General features: G+C 49.5%; 5 protein-coding genes across 5 annotated transcripts; 2 read left to right on the top strand and 3 right to left on the bottom strand.

Annotated features, from left to right (window-relative positions):
* Nucleotides 1-162: 162 nt before the first annotated feature.
* On the bottom strand, nt 163-1,248 carry hapB (CCAAT-binding transcription factor subunit HAPB; the record flags this gene model as incomplete). The annotated part of the gene is made up of 1 exon (XM_056680286.1): nt 163-1,248. The coding sequence occupies one exon, from the start codon at nt 1,246-1,248 to the stop codon at nt 163-165; it is 1,086 nt and encodes a 361-aa protein (XP_056527668.1).
* Nucleotides 1,249-5,275: 4,027 nt separating this feature from the next.
* N7500_009144 (uncharacterized protein) lies at nt 5,276-5,786 on the bottom strand (the record flags this gene model as incomplete). The annotated part of the gene is made up of 2 exons (XM_056680285.1): nt 5,276-5,339; nt 5,410-5,786. 2 exons carry the CDS (start codon nt 5,784-5,786, stop codon nt 5,276-5,278), a joined length of 441 nt encoding a protein of 146 aa, XP_056527667.1.
* A 997-nt stretch (nt 5,787-6,783) lies between these two features.
* On the top strand, nt 6,784-11,750 carry N7500_009143 (kinesin-3 motor protein uncA; the record flags this gene model as incomplete). Its single annotated transcript, XM_056680284.1, has 2 exons — nt 6,784-6,847; nt 6,913-11,750. 2 exons carry the CDS (start codon nt 6,784-6,786, stop codon nt 11,748-11,750), a joined length of 4,902 nt encoding a protein of 1,633 aa, XP_056527666.1.
* Nucleotides 11,751-12,345: 595 nt separating this feature from the next.
* N7500_009142 (uncharacterized protein) lies at nt 12,346-13,716 on the top strand (the record flags this gene model as incomplete). The annotated part of the gene is made up of 2 exons (XM_056680283.1): nt 12,346-12,714; nt 12,775-13,716. 2 exons carry the CDS (start codon nt 12,346-12,348, stop codon nt 13,714-13,716), a joined length of 1,311 nt encoding a protein of 436 aa, XP_056527665.1.
* Nucleotides 13,717-13,919: 203 nt separating this feature from the next.
* N7500_009141 (SLC26/SulP family anion transporter) lies at nt 13,920-16,220 on the bottom strand (the record flags this gene model as incomplete). Its single annotated transcript, XM_056680282.1, has 3 exons — nt 13,920-15,746; nt 15,798-15,943; nt 15,992-16,220. The coding sequence occupies 3 exons, from the start codon at nt 16,218-16,220 to the stop codon at nt 13,920-13,922; spliced, it is 2,202 nt and encodes a 733-aa protein (XP_056527664.1).
* Nucleotides 16,221-16,978: the final 758 nt, after the last annotated feature.

The following is a 16,978-nucleotide window of genomic DNA, read 5'->3' as shown; positions in this document are numbered from 1 at the left end:
GGGGGATCCATACACATCGCTCGCTAGAGAAAAGGTCCAAGACGTCCATCCATAAAGCCGTGACGACAAAAGAAAATAAGGAAAATTCAATACCGCAAGTCACGCTAGCAAGACGTGTAGTATTCACAGTCTTGAGGCGAAAACAAATGAAGATGAGGGAGATTAACCGTCCTCATCTGAGGGCTCGGCAGAGTCCCCCGAGCTTCCATCGGCGCTGGCATTGGTCTTCGTTTTCTTGGAAGAGTTGATACCATCTCCTTGGACTTCACTTGACTTGCGCTTCTGTCCAGCACCATTCTCAGTTGGCAATGGCTTGCTGAGGTCCTCGAAGGTAACAGGCTGGCCTGTTACCTCTTCTCGTTTCTCCATCGCGGCCACCTCATCTGCGGTCAGGAAACGTCCACCGGGTCCACGTGGTCTTCGCATGGCATGGTTGTGTCTTGACTCGTGCAAGTAAGGCTTGCGACCCTTTGATGTCAAACGCAGCTGCTCCTCGAGCTTTTGTCGCGCTACGCGACGTTTCAAGATTCTGTGGAACTGCTTGGCGTTCACATACAAGGGCGACTCTTCTTGGTTGCTGCCAGGCACCATGTCGGGTGAGGGCTGGTTCTGTTGTACGGGGGCCTGGGGAATTGGGGCAGCGATAGGGGCCCGGCCGACGTGGCTCATGACGGGCTGTGCAGTCTGGACGTTAGGGCTACCGACATGGCTCATGCGACGTTGAGAAAGTTGCTGGTTTGGCGGCATCTGGACCTGTGATCCCATGGGAGGCATCTGGTTCTGCATCTGGGGTGGGGACCGGGGGTCACGGTCCTGCTTCATTTGCATGCTCGCCATGCGCGGCGAAGCTCGGGAACCCTGAGGCATCTGGCCAGCCATGGAGTCTTGGTGAAGGGGGTAGAACTGCCCAGATGCAGCTGCGGTGGCCATCGCGGCAGCCTGCGTCGGCGAGATGCCGTAGCCCTGAGCCATGGGCGCAGGGACACCATAACCTTGGGGGAAATTCATTTGTTGGTGAACACCTCCGGGTCCATTCTGGGCTTGTTGGTAATGAGGTTGCGACGGAACGATAGGAGAGGTCTGGTGTGTTGAGTGAGGTTGGATTGGTGCCTGGGCATTGGTGGGCGAGGCCATCGACCCAACGGGGGCACCGGCGTTTGGTGGGCCGGTTTGGTAAGGACCGGGGATGTGAGATGGGGCATGTGGATGTTGCCCATGAGCTTGTTGATATTGAGGAGGGTACTCCATACTGGCGAGTTGTGATAGTGGATCTTGTCACACTACAGGGCGCGCCGATTCGATGGATCGATCTAAACCGACTTAAGATATCTTGAGATCACCAATCAGACCCAAAGGATTTGGGATAGTAGGTCTAAATATGTCAAAGTTGACGGCGACTTCTGTTTGGTAGATGTAAAGCGATATCACAGAGCGCGCGCAATGAGGCACAGAGTCACCACAAGTACTAGGGTAGGCAACCGATGATTCGATGGATAGTCTGCAGGCTCGGGGATTCGCGTCAGCAGAGCGCATCGCCGAGCGGTCACTGGATTGGTGGGTGGGGGTATGGGGAAACAAAATAACACAACAGGGACCAGGCACGTACCTTAAATTGTGGGTGCGTGTGAGCCGATATTGTGTTTCGTCAAGAGAAACTCTCAAACTCTTGTCAAGAATAATCTTGAATGGCTTGCGGAGGGTTTTGGCTCTTTTGTGCAAAATTGTTTACGCCCACTGTCGGGTGTAACGTGGTTGGGCTGTGATGCAGCCGGGGGGTCACCTCAACTAGATGTCGGCTTGATGCGTTGTCAAGTCAATACAGACCTGATGATACCCAGAGTGGAGGCTACGCAGTATAAATCAAGCACGGTCGGCAAGCTACCTCACGCAATTCTGGAAGGAATTGCGGTCCAGCGTAGAATCCAGGCAGTGCTGACAGCCTCGACTTGCAATAGATAACGCCCAGGGGGTTGATGTCAGAATGCGCCCTCAAGTCTCCACGCACCAACACTATGGGGCAGCATTAGCATTTCATCTAGCCAATCATTGCGATGAATCAACGACCAATGCGCTGTCAATACACGAGGTTGAAGTGGAGGGGGGTTTGGGAAATCCGGGGCGGGTCAAACCGGTCAGAGCTGGGAGGGGAGACCAAGATGTATGCGTTGGCAAAGGAGTTTAGCTGCAGGGAACCTACCTTGTCGATCGGCTTCTGCAGAGCGGAAAAGTGAAGATTCGGGATAGTTTTAAAGCCAAAGCTAAGTGATCACTTTGCGCGACTATATGTCATATGTTAGATCCAACTCACGAGGGAAGATGTAAATGCTAGCGAACGCGTGCAGATTGGATGAAAAGAAAGATAAAGCGCGGCGCGCATAGGTAAAACATAAAAGAGCCAATGAGGGAAGAGTAAGGATGTAGCAGGTGAAGACAAAGTGTGTTTTGGTTCAGCACGCGTTGTTTTGCCACGAGATAAGCAGCGCGCGCAACGTGGGGAGAGCTTAGCGATTACCTTAATAGGCACGGCAGAAAGGATATGGATAATCTCCGGGGTGTTAGGGTGACTTTCCAATCCCAAGCAATCAAGGGATCCCAGGGTAGAAGATGATTTGACCAGAGGGAGGGGGAGATCGAGGGAATCGTGCCAACGAGAGGGCGGTGATTCTGTGGGAGCCACTGATGTCAAGCCGGGCAGTTCCGCATGTGTATAGGACCGGCAGTACACAGTACACAGTACACAGTACAGGTATATAGGGATACAATTGTTCAAATGAGTGGGAGCAAAAAGGGGAATAAAGGGAATAGAAAGGATTCAAACTGGAAATGTCAACGTGTATTTACCCTGACCAATGTCAAGATCAAAGGCAATTCAAACAAAGAAGATACCAAGCAAAAAAAAAAAAAAGCATACAATTGCAGTGTATTCAAATCAAAATGTATAACTTACCCCAGTTTGAATATCACCAATAGCAAAGGAATGACCTTATGCAAGGCAGGGTTTCACCAATAATGATGTAAAAGGGGGGGAATAATTGGAGGATGAACTGGAGAGAGTGCGGGCAACCAACGAGAAGAGGCAGAGGGAAGAAAGGCGAGGAAAAAGGGCGGATGGGGCAGTTTTGTAGGAGATTGACTGGCTGCCGATAGAGAGACCGCCTTACTCCCCGCTGATGAGGCCGCCTTTTCTGCGATATTACATTCAATTACATGTAAATATGGGTGATTACTGGGTTGATTGGCCTTGATGGTCGCTCAATTGGCCCCCAATGGTATCAGCATTACAATACAGTACAAATCCGGCCGTCCCGAGCTCTCGTGTGTGTGTGACCCGAGACTTATGACGCGCCCTCCAGGCCTCTATACTTCCAACATAGGTAGATTTCAACCTCATATTTCTTTAACTTCATGTTGCTCTCTATCTCCTCATTTTCTCATCTGACGTGAAAAACTTGAAACCCAACCCGAGGATGATACACTTGCTGCATGTCTGCCCACTTCATCACTCGTCTCATTTTAATAATCGCCTCATTTCTTTTTTGGCCCTATTTCGTCAGCTTGACTGTGGCTCATGATTATCATTTCGCATACCCAAAATGATATGCTCTATCTCTCTTTGCTTTTGCTTACTCACAGTGGGCACCGCGTACTTCGGCCGTGTGCCCTATTTAGGGAAGTCTCCTCCACCTCATGTCCCATCTCATCAATGACCCTGGCTTCGAAGCTTGGGTCCAATGTATTGCCGAAAATTGAGAGCTCCACAGAAGACAGGCTTTTTGATAGTACGGTCTACTATGCACGGCATTCTCCGTCCCCACCGTAGTGTGATGACCACGGCAGTGTGATGAGATTTCTTTAGGTGGCGGCAATGAATTTATCTCCCCGGGCGGCAACATTTTAATCCTGACGGGAGTGACAGCTTGGCACAAAAGGCCTCCATCTGGGACGAGTTGACAAGGTCTGAGTATCAATAGATGTTCACTGAAAAACACGAGGTCTCCCCAGGTACTGACTTGGCACATTGAAGTATTTGTTCCAGCCAAGATCATGACGCAGTGGAATTAACCGGCGGCACATGTCCAATGTACGGAGACCGTTGTTATAGTGGACTGTACCTATTATTAAACATCCGAACTGGCGGTCGAAACGAGTTTGCTCACCGTAGATTTATCCCCGGCTGAAATATCCCCCCCACCTTGTGTGGTTGTCTCGGATATATGCTCCCCCAAATTGCCTCGTCTCAGGCCCAATTGCCAGGCAATTTAAACGAGAAAATGCTATGCTCTTATGCTTCTATACTTTACTCCGTATATACTCCCGGGTTAATCCCCACGTGCATTCTAGTCACGTTTAGTAGCTTCTCATGGGCCATTTAGCGCAGGCGACAATCCCGATTCGCAGAGACGGATGGGTCCGATCTCCGGACCATGAAACGTCCCCACGTGCGTGAAGCTTGACCGCTTAACCGCTTGGCTTCGGACCTTCAACTTCTGGTTTCTACATGGCTTTACAGAGGTCCTACACGTGTAAGGTGCTCATGTGTTATATTGATAAATTCCCGGTCGGTCCCTGGCTTTTGTATAATTCCAACCGATATTTGTGGCCTCGGTGCCAGGGTAACCCGCATTCCTTGAAATATATATTGTAGTCGTGTAGCACAACAAGCGATAAAATATATAACTATCTCGGAAATCAACACAAGTTATACCCTAACAAGCAGCTGTTCTCTGCTAATTACCATGAAAGGCATAGGAAACTAAAATAAACAATAAACAAAAGTTCCTTGTTTTGAGAGAGTATGCTCAATTGTAGCGTCCAATCATTCTAACAGACTGAGACCTTGACCTCATCTCTAGTGGTCGGGTTACTTGGTAGAGTATTAAACTGAGCTGGTTTCGGGTAATTTCTAGACAACCCTATATTACCAAAGCAAGAGCAAAAGCTGTTCGCTTGCTGACACGCGTACCGACGCACTTACAACATATACTGTGGACACCGACCACAGTAAGAATATCAAATGAGCCAAGGGCCACATCAAAAAGCAGAGACTCGTATACCTCAAATTCTGTCAAAACGCTAAAGGTCGCCTACGCGTAATCCATATTTGTTTGTCCTTCGATCCAGCAAAGTGTCCAACTCTGAAGGCCATCATGTCGATACCTTGGTTCCGTTTTCCATCACACAGACCTTCCCAGTAATAGGTTCTGATCAACGATTGGTGAGTCAGAATATAAGCACATATCCATGGATACGTTGACTTCACAGAGTCCTTACTGCGCTATGTCTGCTTGCGCACTTCGGTATACATTTCAGCTTCCTTGTTATTTGCGTATCGCGGTATGCTATATAATGATCGGGTAGCATATGCATTATTAGCCGTTTTGATCAGGCGAGAGTCCGTGGAACTCATACCTGCTACGAATCCACATGGCAAACAAGAAAACCATACCTATGGTTAGAGGGATGTCGAGACCAAGAGGTAGGCCAACAGCAAGACCCCGATTGATAGCTTGTGGACTATCGTTAAAGTCATTGCCAACCTTTGTAGAAAGGGCCTGGTACTTTGCGCTCATCATATTGACCTCTGCACTGAGGATATCATGAAGCCTGGCAGGTAGAGCTTCAACTTCCGCTTTCCAGTGATTGATTTCTGCAGTACTCTGATTGACCTGTGTAGAAAGAGATTTGATATCTGTGTGCAAGCGACCGTTCTCTCCGTAAGAATCACCAATAGATGAGATATTTGCGCTCGATCCCTCCTTGTGTGCACTGCTCTGGATTGTACTCATCTTGATAGCTCCGATTTCATTGTCCAATTTCTCACATCATGACTGTAACTCACGTAGCACCTGAGCATGATTATCTATGGCAAAATCCAAGTCAGATGAAAATGTAACACCCATGTTGTCATGAATTGAGACGATCGATGCGGGAATCCGAAAGTTGGTGCAGAATTATATGACAAAATCGATCACCATCGTAAATACTTGAAGTGATATCACTTGTAGCCACTTACACATATAAATGTCATAGAAGAACTCAGAGAGCTGCATCTACATATGGCCTGGACCTCGTCATAACTCTATTCACTCACGTCGATGTAAACATGAGGCAAAGAAGTTCGAGTTAGTATATAGTTGTGGCTGGGCCAGAGTGTGGTTAAAACGGCAGCAGACACTGAGACCGTATCTAAACAATAATCCCCTCAGAAGCAGCGATTTATCTACGAGCCCCTTCATAGGTACCTAGACATGGAGATGTACAATAAACAACCTAAAGGGCTTCAGCCCCTTACAGTCCACGGGTGGCGGTGGAGCGCTTACTCAGCATCCCCCCGGACCAAAGTGGCTTTTCCGCATCGTTGTTGACTCGAACCACAATTGCATTTTATTTTGCTTTGTGCCTTGAGAAAACCGACTCTGTGGCTGGTTTTCCTTGGTGGGCAAACTTCCAGCGCTGCAAGATCCAGGCTCCCCGCATATCGGCAAACCTCCCCCACAAAAAAAAATACATCACAGACGCGCGACATAAATATTGGACCGATACATGACGTCTTTGTTGACACCGATCTCGAATATCGCTACGAACCACTTCCAAACGATCACAAGCCATTTATCCACCCCGACCTCACGCTCATTTCCCTGCGACAGACCTTCAAGCCGCGCTCCTCGCGGAGTTTGCGCATCGGTGTACCCCTGTTACCACTAGCATCCCACATCCGGACTCCGGGTTTCATACACGTCCATTGTTGACGAACCTCTCCTGTGCATGGGTTAGAGAGCAAAGATGGCTCCAGGCGGCGGTGGAAATATTAAGGTGGTGGTGCGAGTGCGGCCTTTCAATAGTCGAGGTGGGCTAATACCGGGGGAGGGGTTATCCCTGGGACCTTAAGCTAACCAGTCTGTTCTTATATAGAGATCGAGCGAGGCGCAAAATGTATCGTGTCGATGAAAGGCAACCAGACCGTGCTCACTCCACCACCTGGCGCAGAGGAAAAATCCCGAAAGGGTGGGAAGGGTGCTATTGAAGGGAACAAAGTCTTTGCCTTTGACAGATCATATTGGTCCTTCGATAAGAAATCATCAAACTTTGCCGACCAAAATGACCTTTTCGACGATCTGGGTTCTCCGCTTCTGGACAATGCCTTTGGGGGATACAACAATTGTATCTTCGCCTATGGTCAGACTGGCTCAGGAAAATCATATTCCATGATGGGTTATGGCAAGGAATACGGTGTAATTCCACGGATTTGCCAGTCGATGTTCGAGCGCATAAGTGCGATCCAAACGGACAAGTTACTAAATTGCACGGTTGAGGTGTCATACCTCGAGATCTACAACGAGCGGGTACGCGATTTGCTCAACCCGTCAAACAAAGGCAACCTGAAAGTTCGTGAGCATCCGTCGACGGGTCCTTATGTCGAGGATCTGGCGAAACTTGTCGTCGGATCTTTCGAAGAAATCGAGAACCTGATGGACGAGGGCAACAAAGCGCGAACGGTTGCTGCGACTAACATGAACGAAACCTCTAGTCGATCGCATGCCGTTTTCACCTTGACTCTGACACAAAAGAGACACGACCAAGAGACCTCGATGGATACCGAGAAGGTGTCGAAAATCAGTTTGGTTGATTTGGCTGGTTCAGAAAGAGCTAACTCGACTGGAGCTACCGGAGCGCGGTTGAAGGAGGGTGCGGAGATCAATCGCTCACTGTCAACGCTTGGTCGTGTCATTGCTGCACTCGCCGATGTCTCTGCTGGCAAGACCTCGGCCGGCAAGAAGAAGACTGCATCCATGGTACCATATCGTGATTCAATTCTGACATGGTTGCTCAAGGACTCTCTGGGTGGAAATTCGATGACCTCCATGATTGCAGCAATTTCTCCTGCAGACATCAACTTTGACGAAACCCTTGGTACTCTGCGATACGCTGACTCAGCGAAACGAATCAAGAATCATGCTGTTGTGAACGAAGATCCAAATGCACGCATGATTCGCGAACTCAAGGAGGAATTGGCACAGCTCCGATCAAAACTTGGAGGCGGAGTTGGACCGGGAGGAACAGGTGGTGCTATAGGCGGTGTTCCACAGGAGTATTACCCTCCAGATACACCGCTGGAGAAACAGATGGTCTCCATCCAACAGCCGGATGGGACTGTCACCCAGGTCAGCAAAGCGGAGATTGTAGAGCAGCTCAATCAGAGTGAGAAGCTTTACAAAGACCTAAACCAGACATGGGAAGAGAAGCTGCAGAACACAGAACTTATCCACAAGGAGCGTGAAGCAGCGTTGGAGGAATTGGGAATCAACATCGAAAAGGGCTTCATTGGGATGAGCACACCAAAGAAAATGCCCCACTTGGTTAACCTCAGCGACGATCCCCTTCTTGCGGAATGTTTGGTCTACAACATCAAACCTGGCACCACCACGGTTGGTCATATGGATCAAAACCAAACCGTCGAAATTCGATTGAATGGATCCAAGATCCTCGAAAAACACTGCACTTTCGAGAATGCGGATAATATTGTGACCATTGTACCCGCTGAAGGTGCCGCCATCATGGTGAATGGCATGCGAGTCGACAAGCCTACACGACTCAAGAGTGGCTTCCGAATCATCCTTGGCGATTTTCATATATTTCGTTTTAACCATCCCCAAGAGGCCAGGGCCGAACGAGTCGAGCAGAGCTTACTCCGGCATTCAGTCACTACAAGCCAGCTTGGGTCGCCAGCACCGAACAAGACCCACGATCGGAATCTGAGCAAGGCAGGATCTGACATTGATGGGGATTCAAACAGGGCAGATTCGCCCATGCCTCCACAGCGAAGTCGTGAGTCAGACTGGTTTTTAGCACGCAGAGAAGCTGTCAGCGCTATGGTTGGACCTGACCAGATTTCTAATTTGCCTGATGATGAACTGGACACGCTATTGGAGGATGTGCAGAAGGTTCGAGCTGGAAGGCGAGGACTTCCGGAAGAGGAAGATTCTGACTCCATCAGCTCCTTCCCAATTCGGGACAAGTACATGTCCAACGGGACCCTTGACAACTTTTCTTTAGACACCGCTATAACCATGCCAAGCACGCCGCGACAGAATGATGATGACGAAGTAAATGGGGTTGCATCACTCACGCAGGCGCGTCAAGACATGCAGCGGCAGCTGGATCGCCGCAAGGAGGAGTTCCAAGAAAGGCTTAAGACCGTGGAGGCTTCGTCCGATCCAAATTCATCCGAGCTACGCACCGAGAAAGAGCGAATGGAGTACGCACTGCGGACGGCCAAGGAGGAATTCGAAGAGCAACTGCGCAAACAAAAAGAGACATTTGAAACCCATATCCGAGATATGGGCCACCCGGTTCCTCAAATCTTCGAAAATGGCTTCCCAAAATTGGATGAACGTGAAATCGAGATCGCGCGTTCAGTTTACAGGCATTGGTCGCAGCGAAATTATGTCCGAATGGCCGAGAAAATTTTGCAACACGCCTCCCTTCTGAAGGAGGCACAAATAATGAGCCATATCATGGACAAGCACGTGGCCTTCCAGTTTGCTATTGTTGACCACGGTCACAATATGGAATCGTCTTATGATCTTGTGCTGAACGGAATTTCCGGTGATGAAGATATCTTGCTTGATGAGGCGAAGAAGCCTTGCGTCGGTGTTCGAGTCATCGACTACAAGCAGTGCGTGATTCACTTGTGGTCAATTGAAAAGCTCCAGCGTCGCGTCCAAGCTATGCGGCAATTGCACCAATACATCGATCGTCCCGACTATATCCAACACTTCAAACTCGATAATCCATTCTCTGAACCTTGCTCACCCCAGTATTCTCTTATCGGCGATGCCGATATCCCCTTAACGGCTGTTTTCGAAACCCGTGTCCAAGACTTCTCCGTTGAGATAACCTCGCCATATACTCAGAGTGTAATCGGAATCATTCGCCTCTCCCTCGAACCATCTTCTGCGCAGGCGCCCTCTTCAACCCTGAAATTTAATGTTGTCATGCGGGACATGATCGGGTTCGCGGAGTGGGAAGGTTCCGACGTACATGCGCAGTTATTTGTGCCTGGTATTTCAGAGGAAGGAGGCGCAACTACAACTCAAATGATCAAAGGATTTGAGGATGGTCCGGTTCGGTTTGAAAGTGTGCACAGCATGAGCTTGCCGCTGTCAAGTCCACGGACAGCGGCATTGAAGGTCTGTGTTTATGCTGGTGTGACATCGGTTCATCTCGACAAGCTTCTTAGTTGGGATGATATGCGTGACTCAGCAGAGCCTTCACCGCAGAAGCGAACTGCTCCTCGAATCGCAGAATCGGAGTTTTACTCCGAAGAACGTCATGATGTCTTTGCGAGAATTCAAATACTCGAGATGGCAGAATCTGGCGAATACCTCCCCGTGGAGGTTATTCAGAGCAGCAGTCTCGATGCCGGGACATCCCAGCTTCATCAAGGATTGCAGCGCCGCATCTCGGTCAACATTACGTACAGCTCAACAGAAAGCCTTCCATGGGATGACATAAATAACATCCGAGTTGGGTCTGTCCGCCTCCTCGATCCCTGGGGCAAGATCCCAGATCAGGACTTCCAGACTCCGGACGTCCCCTTGAAGTTTGTCCAAGACCCAACGGTCAGGGATAATGCCGACGGAACCTCTCATGTCACAATTGTCGGCCAGTGGGACTCAAGTTTACATGGGTCTCTGTTGCTTGATCGAGTGACGGCGGAGAAATACCGGGTCCAAGTGACTGTTCGTTGGGATCTTGTCTCCAGTCGCTTACAGAACCCAGTTGTTTTCGAGGCAGACCAGACAATTCAGATCCAAGGCCGTACCTATGTCCGCCAGCAGTCGATGTTCAAGCAATTCTGGAACTCGATTCGTGTTGTGCACTCGACGACTTGCATGTACTCGTTAGTTATTCGGCCCATTTCAGCCAAGCGTGCTGCTGATCTGTGGCGTATGAACACCCAAAATGACTACGTGAAAGGCGAGGAACTCTTGAACAGTTGGGCGCCTCGAAAAGTATCCCTGGTACGAGACTACATTGCCAACCGTAAGCGCCGACAGCGTGCTGCAGAGCTTCATGCTGCCCGAGGCGCTCTCAGCGCGGGCTGTCTTATTCCCTCGCTGATCCGTAGTGGAAGGTCAACTCCAATGCGCGGCACAGAGCTCAATGAGCGGAAAACCAAGCTTCTACGGAAGTATCTTGAATTGTGGTCGCTCAAGCAGGACCCAACAGAGGCGATCCTCATTCGAACTAATACCGAACCCCCTTCGGACGGAGCGGCGCACAAACAGAATCCGGACACCAATAGCCTCTCTGACAAACTTTCCCTCAAACCTCGCTTCGTAGCCACCATCCAAACTCTTCCCAAAGCACCCGATGCCTTGAAAACGGGATACGTGCTTACACCCGATGATACTAACAACGTTTGGGTGCGTCGTTTTGTGGAGCTCCGCCGGCCGTACCTCCACATCTACTCGGTTCCAGAGGGGGACGAGATCAATGCTATCAACCTCCGTAATGCGCGTGTCGACCATGCGCCCGACTTCGCAAGGCTACTCGACGGTTCAGGAGCTGGAGCCGACCGTTCGCTGTCTGCCAAGGGACGGCCGAATGTATTTGCAGTGTATGGAACCCAGAACACTTTCCTCTTTGCCACTCGCACCGAGGCACAAAAGGTGGAATGGATCCTGAAGATAGACGAGAGCTACTTCAACAACAACAGTCCTAGAGCCCCCGCGAATGGTGGCTAATGATCCCATTGGAATGCCTAACTAGTCGCGACATGCTCGTGGACAAGCTTGAGCTTTTGGGCTTTGCCTGCTTCATGTCTTATGACATTACGGGTCTCAGTGTAACTTTACCTTTGCCTTCTGCTTTATTCCTTCGTTTCTTCTTTCCTTTCATGACCTGTTGAGATACCCCTTGAATATATCGACTCGCTATGGCACTCTCCCTCTTATGTACATAATAATCCGATATAGTTGGGACTATAGATCGACTGTGCACAGTTTCTTTTTGGTAAAGTGCCTTGATTCAGTTTGGCCTGCATTTCTACATATGTCAGGATCCTATATTTTAACAATATAGGTAAAACCATTCATAAAGCCCATTGATCAGTCTGCTTCTCATCAATTACCGACTATAATTAGAATCCATATCCAGGTACCAGAGCGTATAGCCCGCATCAGACCCTGCCCGCATCCGCGTTGCTGTGGAAACAATCGAAGCTGACGGTGACATCAACTCACGAAATACAAGGTCTTCATCTCTTCCAGGCTGGGAACTCCGATAAAAATTTAGATCATTGTTAAACACTCGGGCAAAACTGGAACTGTTCCAGAAAGAATGTTCACCCAACGCCCTTCATTCCGCTTCCTGGCTACCGGCGCCGTAGCGTCGCTGTTTATCCTTACATTCCTCATCATCAGCACCGGCACACCTGCGACATCAGCACGATATAATCCAAAGGGACAAACACGACAGCAATATTGTTCCCCTCCTGCCAACTCTTCCGCAGGCTGGGAGTTTGCTGTTGAGCGCGATGGAAACAACTACGGTCTCTCCGAGGACCAATGCCGCATTGCTTTTCCAAAGCTATTTCTCGAGATTGACCAGTTCTCAAAACTAAGAGTAAATAAGCCTATAACCTACAAGGATCTCAATTCCAGGCCAGTAGACGATGGCATGGTTCGGGGAATTATCGATCAAGGAGAGGTATGTGAAATATTCGCCCTCGTGGACTTGCAACACTTGATTCTAACATATTTCATTCAGTTGTATATTGTTGACTACGCCCCAATGCCTGTCACAGCATCTCGAGCACGCGCCACCCTAAACTCCCTCCACCGCGCCTTGACAGCATTCCCAGACCGCCACCTCCTACCCAGCATCGAGTTCATCTTCACCACAGAAGACTTCGCAGAACACACAACAAGCCCAGGCCCCATCTGGGCTTATTCAAAACGCGACGCGGACACTTCTGTCTGGCTAATGCCAGACTTCGGCTACTGGGCCTGGCCAGAGGTAAATATCGGGCCGTACAGTGAAGTGCGACGCCGTATTGCCGCAATCGACGATGGCAAAACTGCCGTAGACGGCACACACGTGCCGGGCTTGCAGTTCCAGGAGAAGAAAAAGCAACTCGTGTGGCGCGGCAGTTTGGCAACGAACCCGCCTGTGCGGAGCAAGCTCCTCAAGTCTGCGGTGGGTAGTAGTTGGGCGAGCGTGCGTGTCATTGATTGGGATGACAAGGATGATGTCCGATTCAATCTTCTTCCTATTGAAGACCATTGTCGGTACATGTTCCTCGCACACACCGAGGGCCGCAGCTTCTCTGGCCGTGGGAAGTATCTTCTGAACTGCCGTTCTGTTGTTATCTCCCATGCTCTTGAATGGCGCGAGGTTCATCATGGGGCGCTGGTTGCAACTGGCCCCGATGCAAACTACATCGAGGTTGATCGAGATTGGTCAGATCTATCCCGCAAGATTGATTATCTTATTGACAATCCTGAGATTGCGGAGCGTATTGCTAATAATGCTGTGCGCACTTTCCGTGATCGGTACCTGACTCCTGCTGCTGAGTCGTGTTACTGGCGTCAATTGATCAGACAGTACTCTGCAGCTTGTGATTTCGAGCCCGTCTTGTTTTCGACTGGTCGGGATGGGAAGACACAGCCTCGGGCTGTTCCCTATGATACTTGGCTGCTTATGCATTGATGAGCTCGGAATCAGTTGGCTCGTTATGATTGTGTTTTTATTGCATCTTGGTGTTTCATTTGCGATATTCCCATTTGGCGTTAAGGGTGATGACCATGATATTTTCTTCGAATTTGTACACGAAATATGGATTGACTGTTTTTGACTGACCATAACGCACATTATGCATGAACCGGAATTCTCTTATATTCTTATAATCTTTTTTAAATCGAAGAATTCATAGCTAAATATACATCAACACTTCGCAAAGCGCTCGTCAAATCAAGATGGAAAAACCGCCGACTCGCACTCTCCAATGCATCGGGCGTCGAGAAAGACATAGCCGCCAGTTCAGGCGAGACAGACATTTCCATACCACCTTTCTCTGCATCTGTGGACGATTTGGATGACTGCGAGCTTGGGTCTTCAGTCTTGGTCTCACTCTCCTCCGGAGGTGACTGCGAATACCCAAAGCCTGCCGCATGTAAGGCACGCTTTGTCCATCGACTCTTAATACTGGCGAAATGCCACTGCACAGGAATAGGTGCAGACCGACGATCCAACTGGGTGCGAATATCCATCAATCTCTGCACACAGGTCACATCGACATTATTGACAGCCGAGAAGTCAAGAATGACAGCTCGTAGCATCGGCAGATGTGAATCATCTGTATTGGAAGAGACCGGCTCATTCCAGGGACGATCGCCCTTTTTCGTATATATCTCTGCGTTCGTGCCGCGCGTTTGGCTGAAAATTGATTGGACGAGGTCGTCGAAGTAGTGGCTAGCGTTGGGGTAGTTGAAACCCTCGGAGAAGCGGTACACGAAGACGCCTGGCCGGGGCTTTTCGATTTTGATATGTGGGTTCGCTTTCGGTTCATCCATGGGTAAGAAGAGGGGGACTTGGTTGTTCTCGTCGGTTGCCCAGGCTTGGCCGAGGAATTGGCCTGGTGCTTTGGCGTGGCGGAATAATAGGACTGCTACGGAGAGGCAGACGGTTGTGTAGATGCTGTTTGGGACTGTGCTGAACAATGAGACAATTAGGCCCACGGCGAAGATGACGGCATCTAGCGGTGAGATGAGCCAGAATTGGTAGATAGTGTTGGGTGGAACGATCAGATCTCCGACTGCGTGGATGATGACGGCTGATAGGGTTGCCTTGGGGATATAGTAAAGGCCGGAGGTCAAACTGTACATGGCGATCAGGACGACGCAGGCGGTAATGATGCCGGTGAAGGGGGAGCGTGCCCCGGACTTGGATTGAATGGCCGAGCGCGAGAAAGCACCTGTTGCTGGGAAGGCACCGAGGAAGGGGCCGAGGAGGTTGGTGATACCAACGGCGATAAGCTCTTGCGATGGGTCGATAGTGTAGTTATTGACACGTCCGAATGTCTTCGAGACTGCAATGTGCTCGATGAGGAGGCAGATCACAGAGGCGGGAAGTTGGGAAACGATGAGCTTGATCACTTCGGTGTTGATTACAGGGACACCGGCTTGGTCGAAACCTTGAGGCACTGTTCCAACCACAGCAAATGCGGGATTGCCGCGGCGATGGTGGTTGACGCCAAGACTGATGAGAGCGTAAAGAGCGATGATGAACACTGTGCGTAAAGCGCCAAGGAAGAAGAAGATCTTGGCAAAGCGTGGGCACTTCTCGGCACCATAAGTGAAGCCTGATCGCAGTCCGTATAAGAGCACCAGTGCTGTAAGACCCATGGCGGCATCGTATCCTTGCGCGGTGGGAAGATATCTCAGCGTGTCGATAATTATTCGATATGTAGGAGTACTCGTCTGAAAGTCCCCCGTCTGGCCCAGCAATCCCTTGACTTGTCCGGAGCAAATACTCAAAGCAGAGCCGACCATGAAAGCTGTAATCGCAGGAACCGGGATAAAGTCGATGATAAAACCTAGCCGTGCTAGGCCCATAAATGTGATAATAGCTCCGCAAAGTATGGCGACTGCCAGGGCGATTTGCGGAGCTGGAATCTCGGGGTGTTCCGCTTGAACCTCGCGGACAATGCCACCGAGAACTGTCGACATGGTAGCTACGGGCTGCCCAGTTGATTAGCCCATGCAACCGAATCAGATATCTGGGTAGCTTACCCCGATCGTGATATCTTTGGACGTAGCGAAGAACCAGTAGACAACAACACCGATGAAAGAAGTATATAGTCCATATTGCACAGGGAGATTAGCCAGTTTGGCGTATCCCATACTCTGGGGAACCACGACAGCCCCAACCGTTATTCCTGGGGACGTTAGCAGAAAGTTGGACCCCAGTGAACAAACGCGCTTACCGGCAACCAAATCTCCCAGAAACCATTGCAAGTTATAATGTCTGATCCATTGCAGGAAGGGCAACAATCTCACGAAATAGTGTCCAATCTGCTGTTTGGAGGGAAAGCCTTCGCTTAACCATTCTGAAACCGTTGGATCTGACTCATGAGGCAGCGCATTCTTATTGTGTAAATTGGGAGGATCTTGTAAGCCAAGCGCCTTCTTGACCAAGGCTGACTTTGACCTCATGTTGCTAGATAGAAAATATCAGACCGAATGGCAAAAAAATGTAAAACCCTCTTGGTACAGCAGAAATCACTATGGGCACACTGGTCTAACGCCTTTAGGGTTAAATAGCCCTTGGCATCCACTTTTCGATACAAGTGTTGATTTTAATAGTATCACTATATTAAATGACGTAGATTTGTTCCACTTATAGCCACAGAGCATTTCGATGATACACCCCTACGTTGAGTGTACATGCATAGTAGTCACTTAATTTTTCTGTCGGGTTCATGAGGGTTGAACGACCATGTTACTATGGTATGCCAAATGACACTTGTATTGAAAAGCAAGTGCCAAGGGGGTACCATGCCCAAAAGGGTTAGACTAGTGTGCCAATAGTGAGTTAAGCCGTGCCAACAATAGCTTTTATCAGGAGAGATCGGTCCGATCGACCAGCCACGAGACAAGAATTAACCTTATTTGCATAAATAGCTCGAGAGGCAGGAAAAGAAAAGAAAATATTTTGACCGTAACGCCTGCATCTCAACCAATTTAGCCTCATAACTTAGCTACAAAGTTGCGCAATCTTACCGGCTTAATATCTGTCATGGTGTAGTCAAAGTGGAATGTGGCTAGATCATCATTTTGGGTACCGAGGATTGGTCGCGTGACCATTGGTATGTATTGGTAAAAATTGAAGTCCACAAAAGATGCCAAGCACTGCTAGACCAGGGAAAGTGTCACGGTGGAGATTGGGATAAAGGTGCCGACAGGGGCGCATT

This window comes from Penicillium coprophilum (genome assembly GCF_028826855.1).
Source record: "Penicillium coprophilum strain IBT 35676 chromosome Unknown utg000006l_segment0_segment0, whole genome shotgun sequence".
In the NCBI taxonomy this organism is placed as follows: Eukaryota; Fungi; Ascomycota; class Eurotiomycetes; order Eurotiales; family Aspergillaceae; genus Penicillium; species Penicillium coprophilum.
Note: the sequence above shows the minus strand (reverse complement) of the source record. Positions and strands in the feature narration are given on the sequence as shown.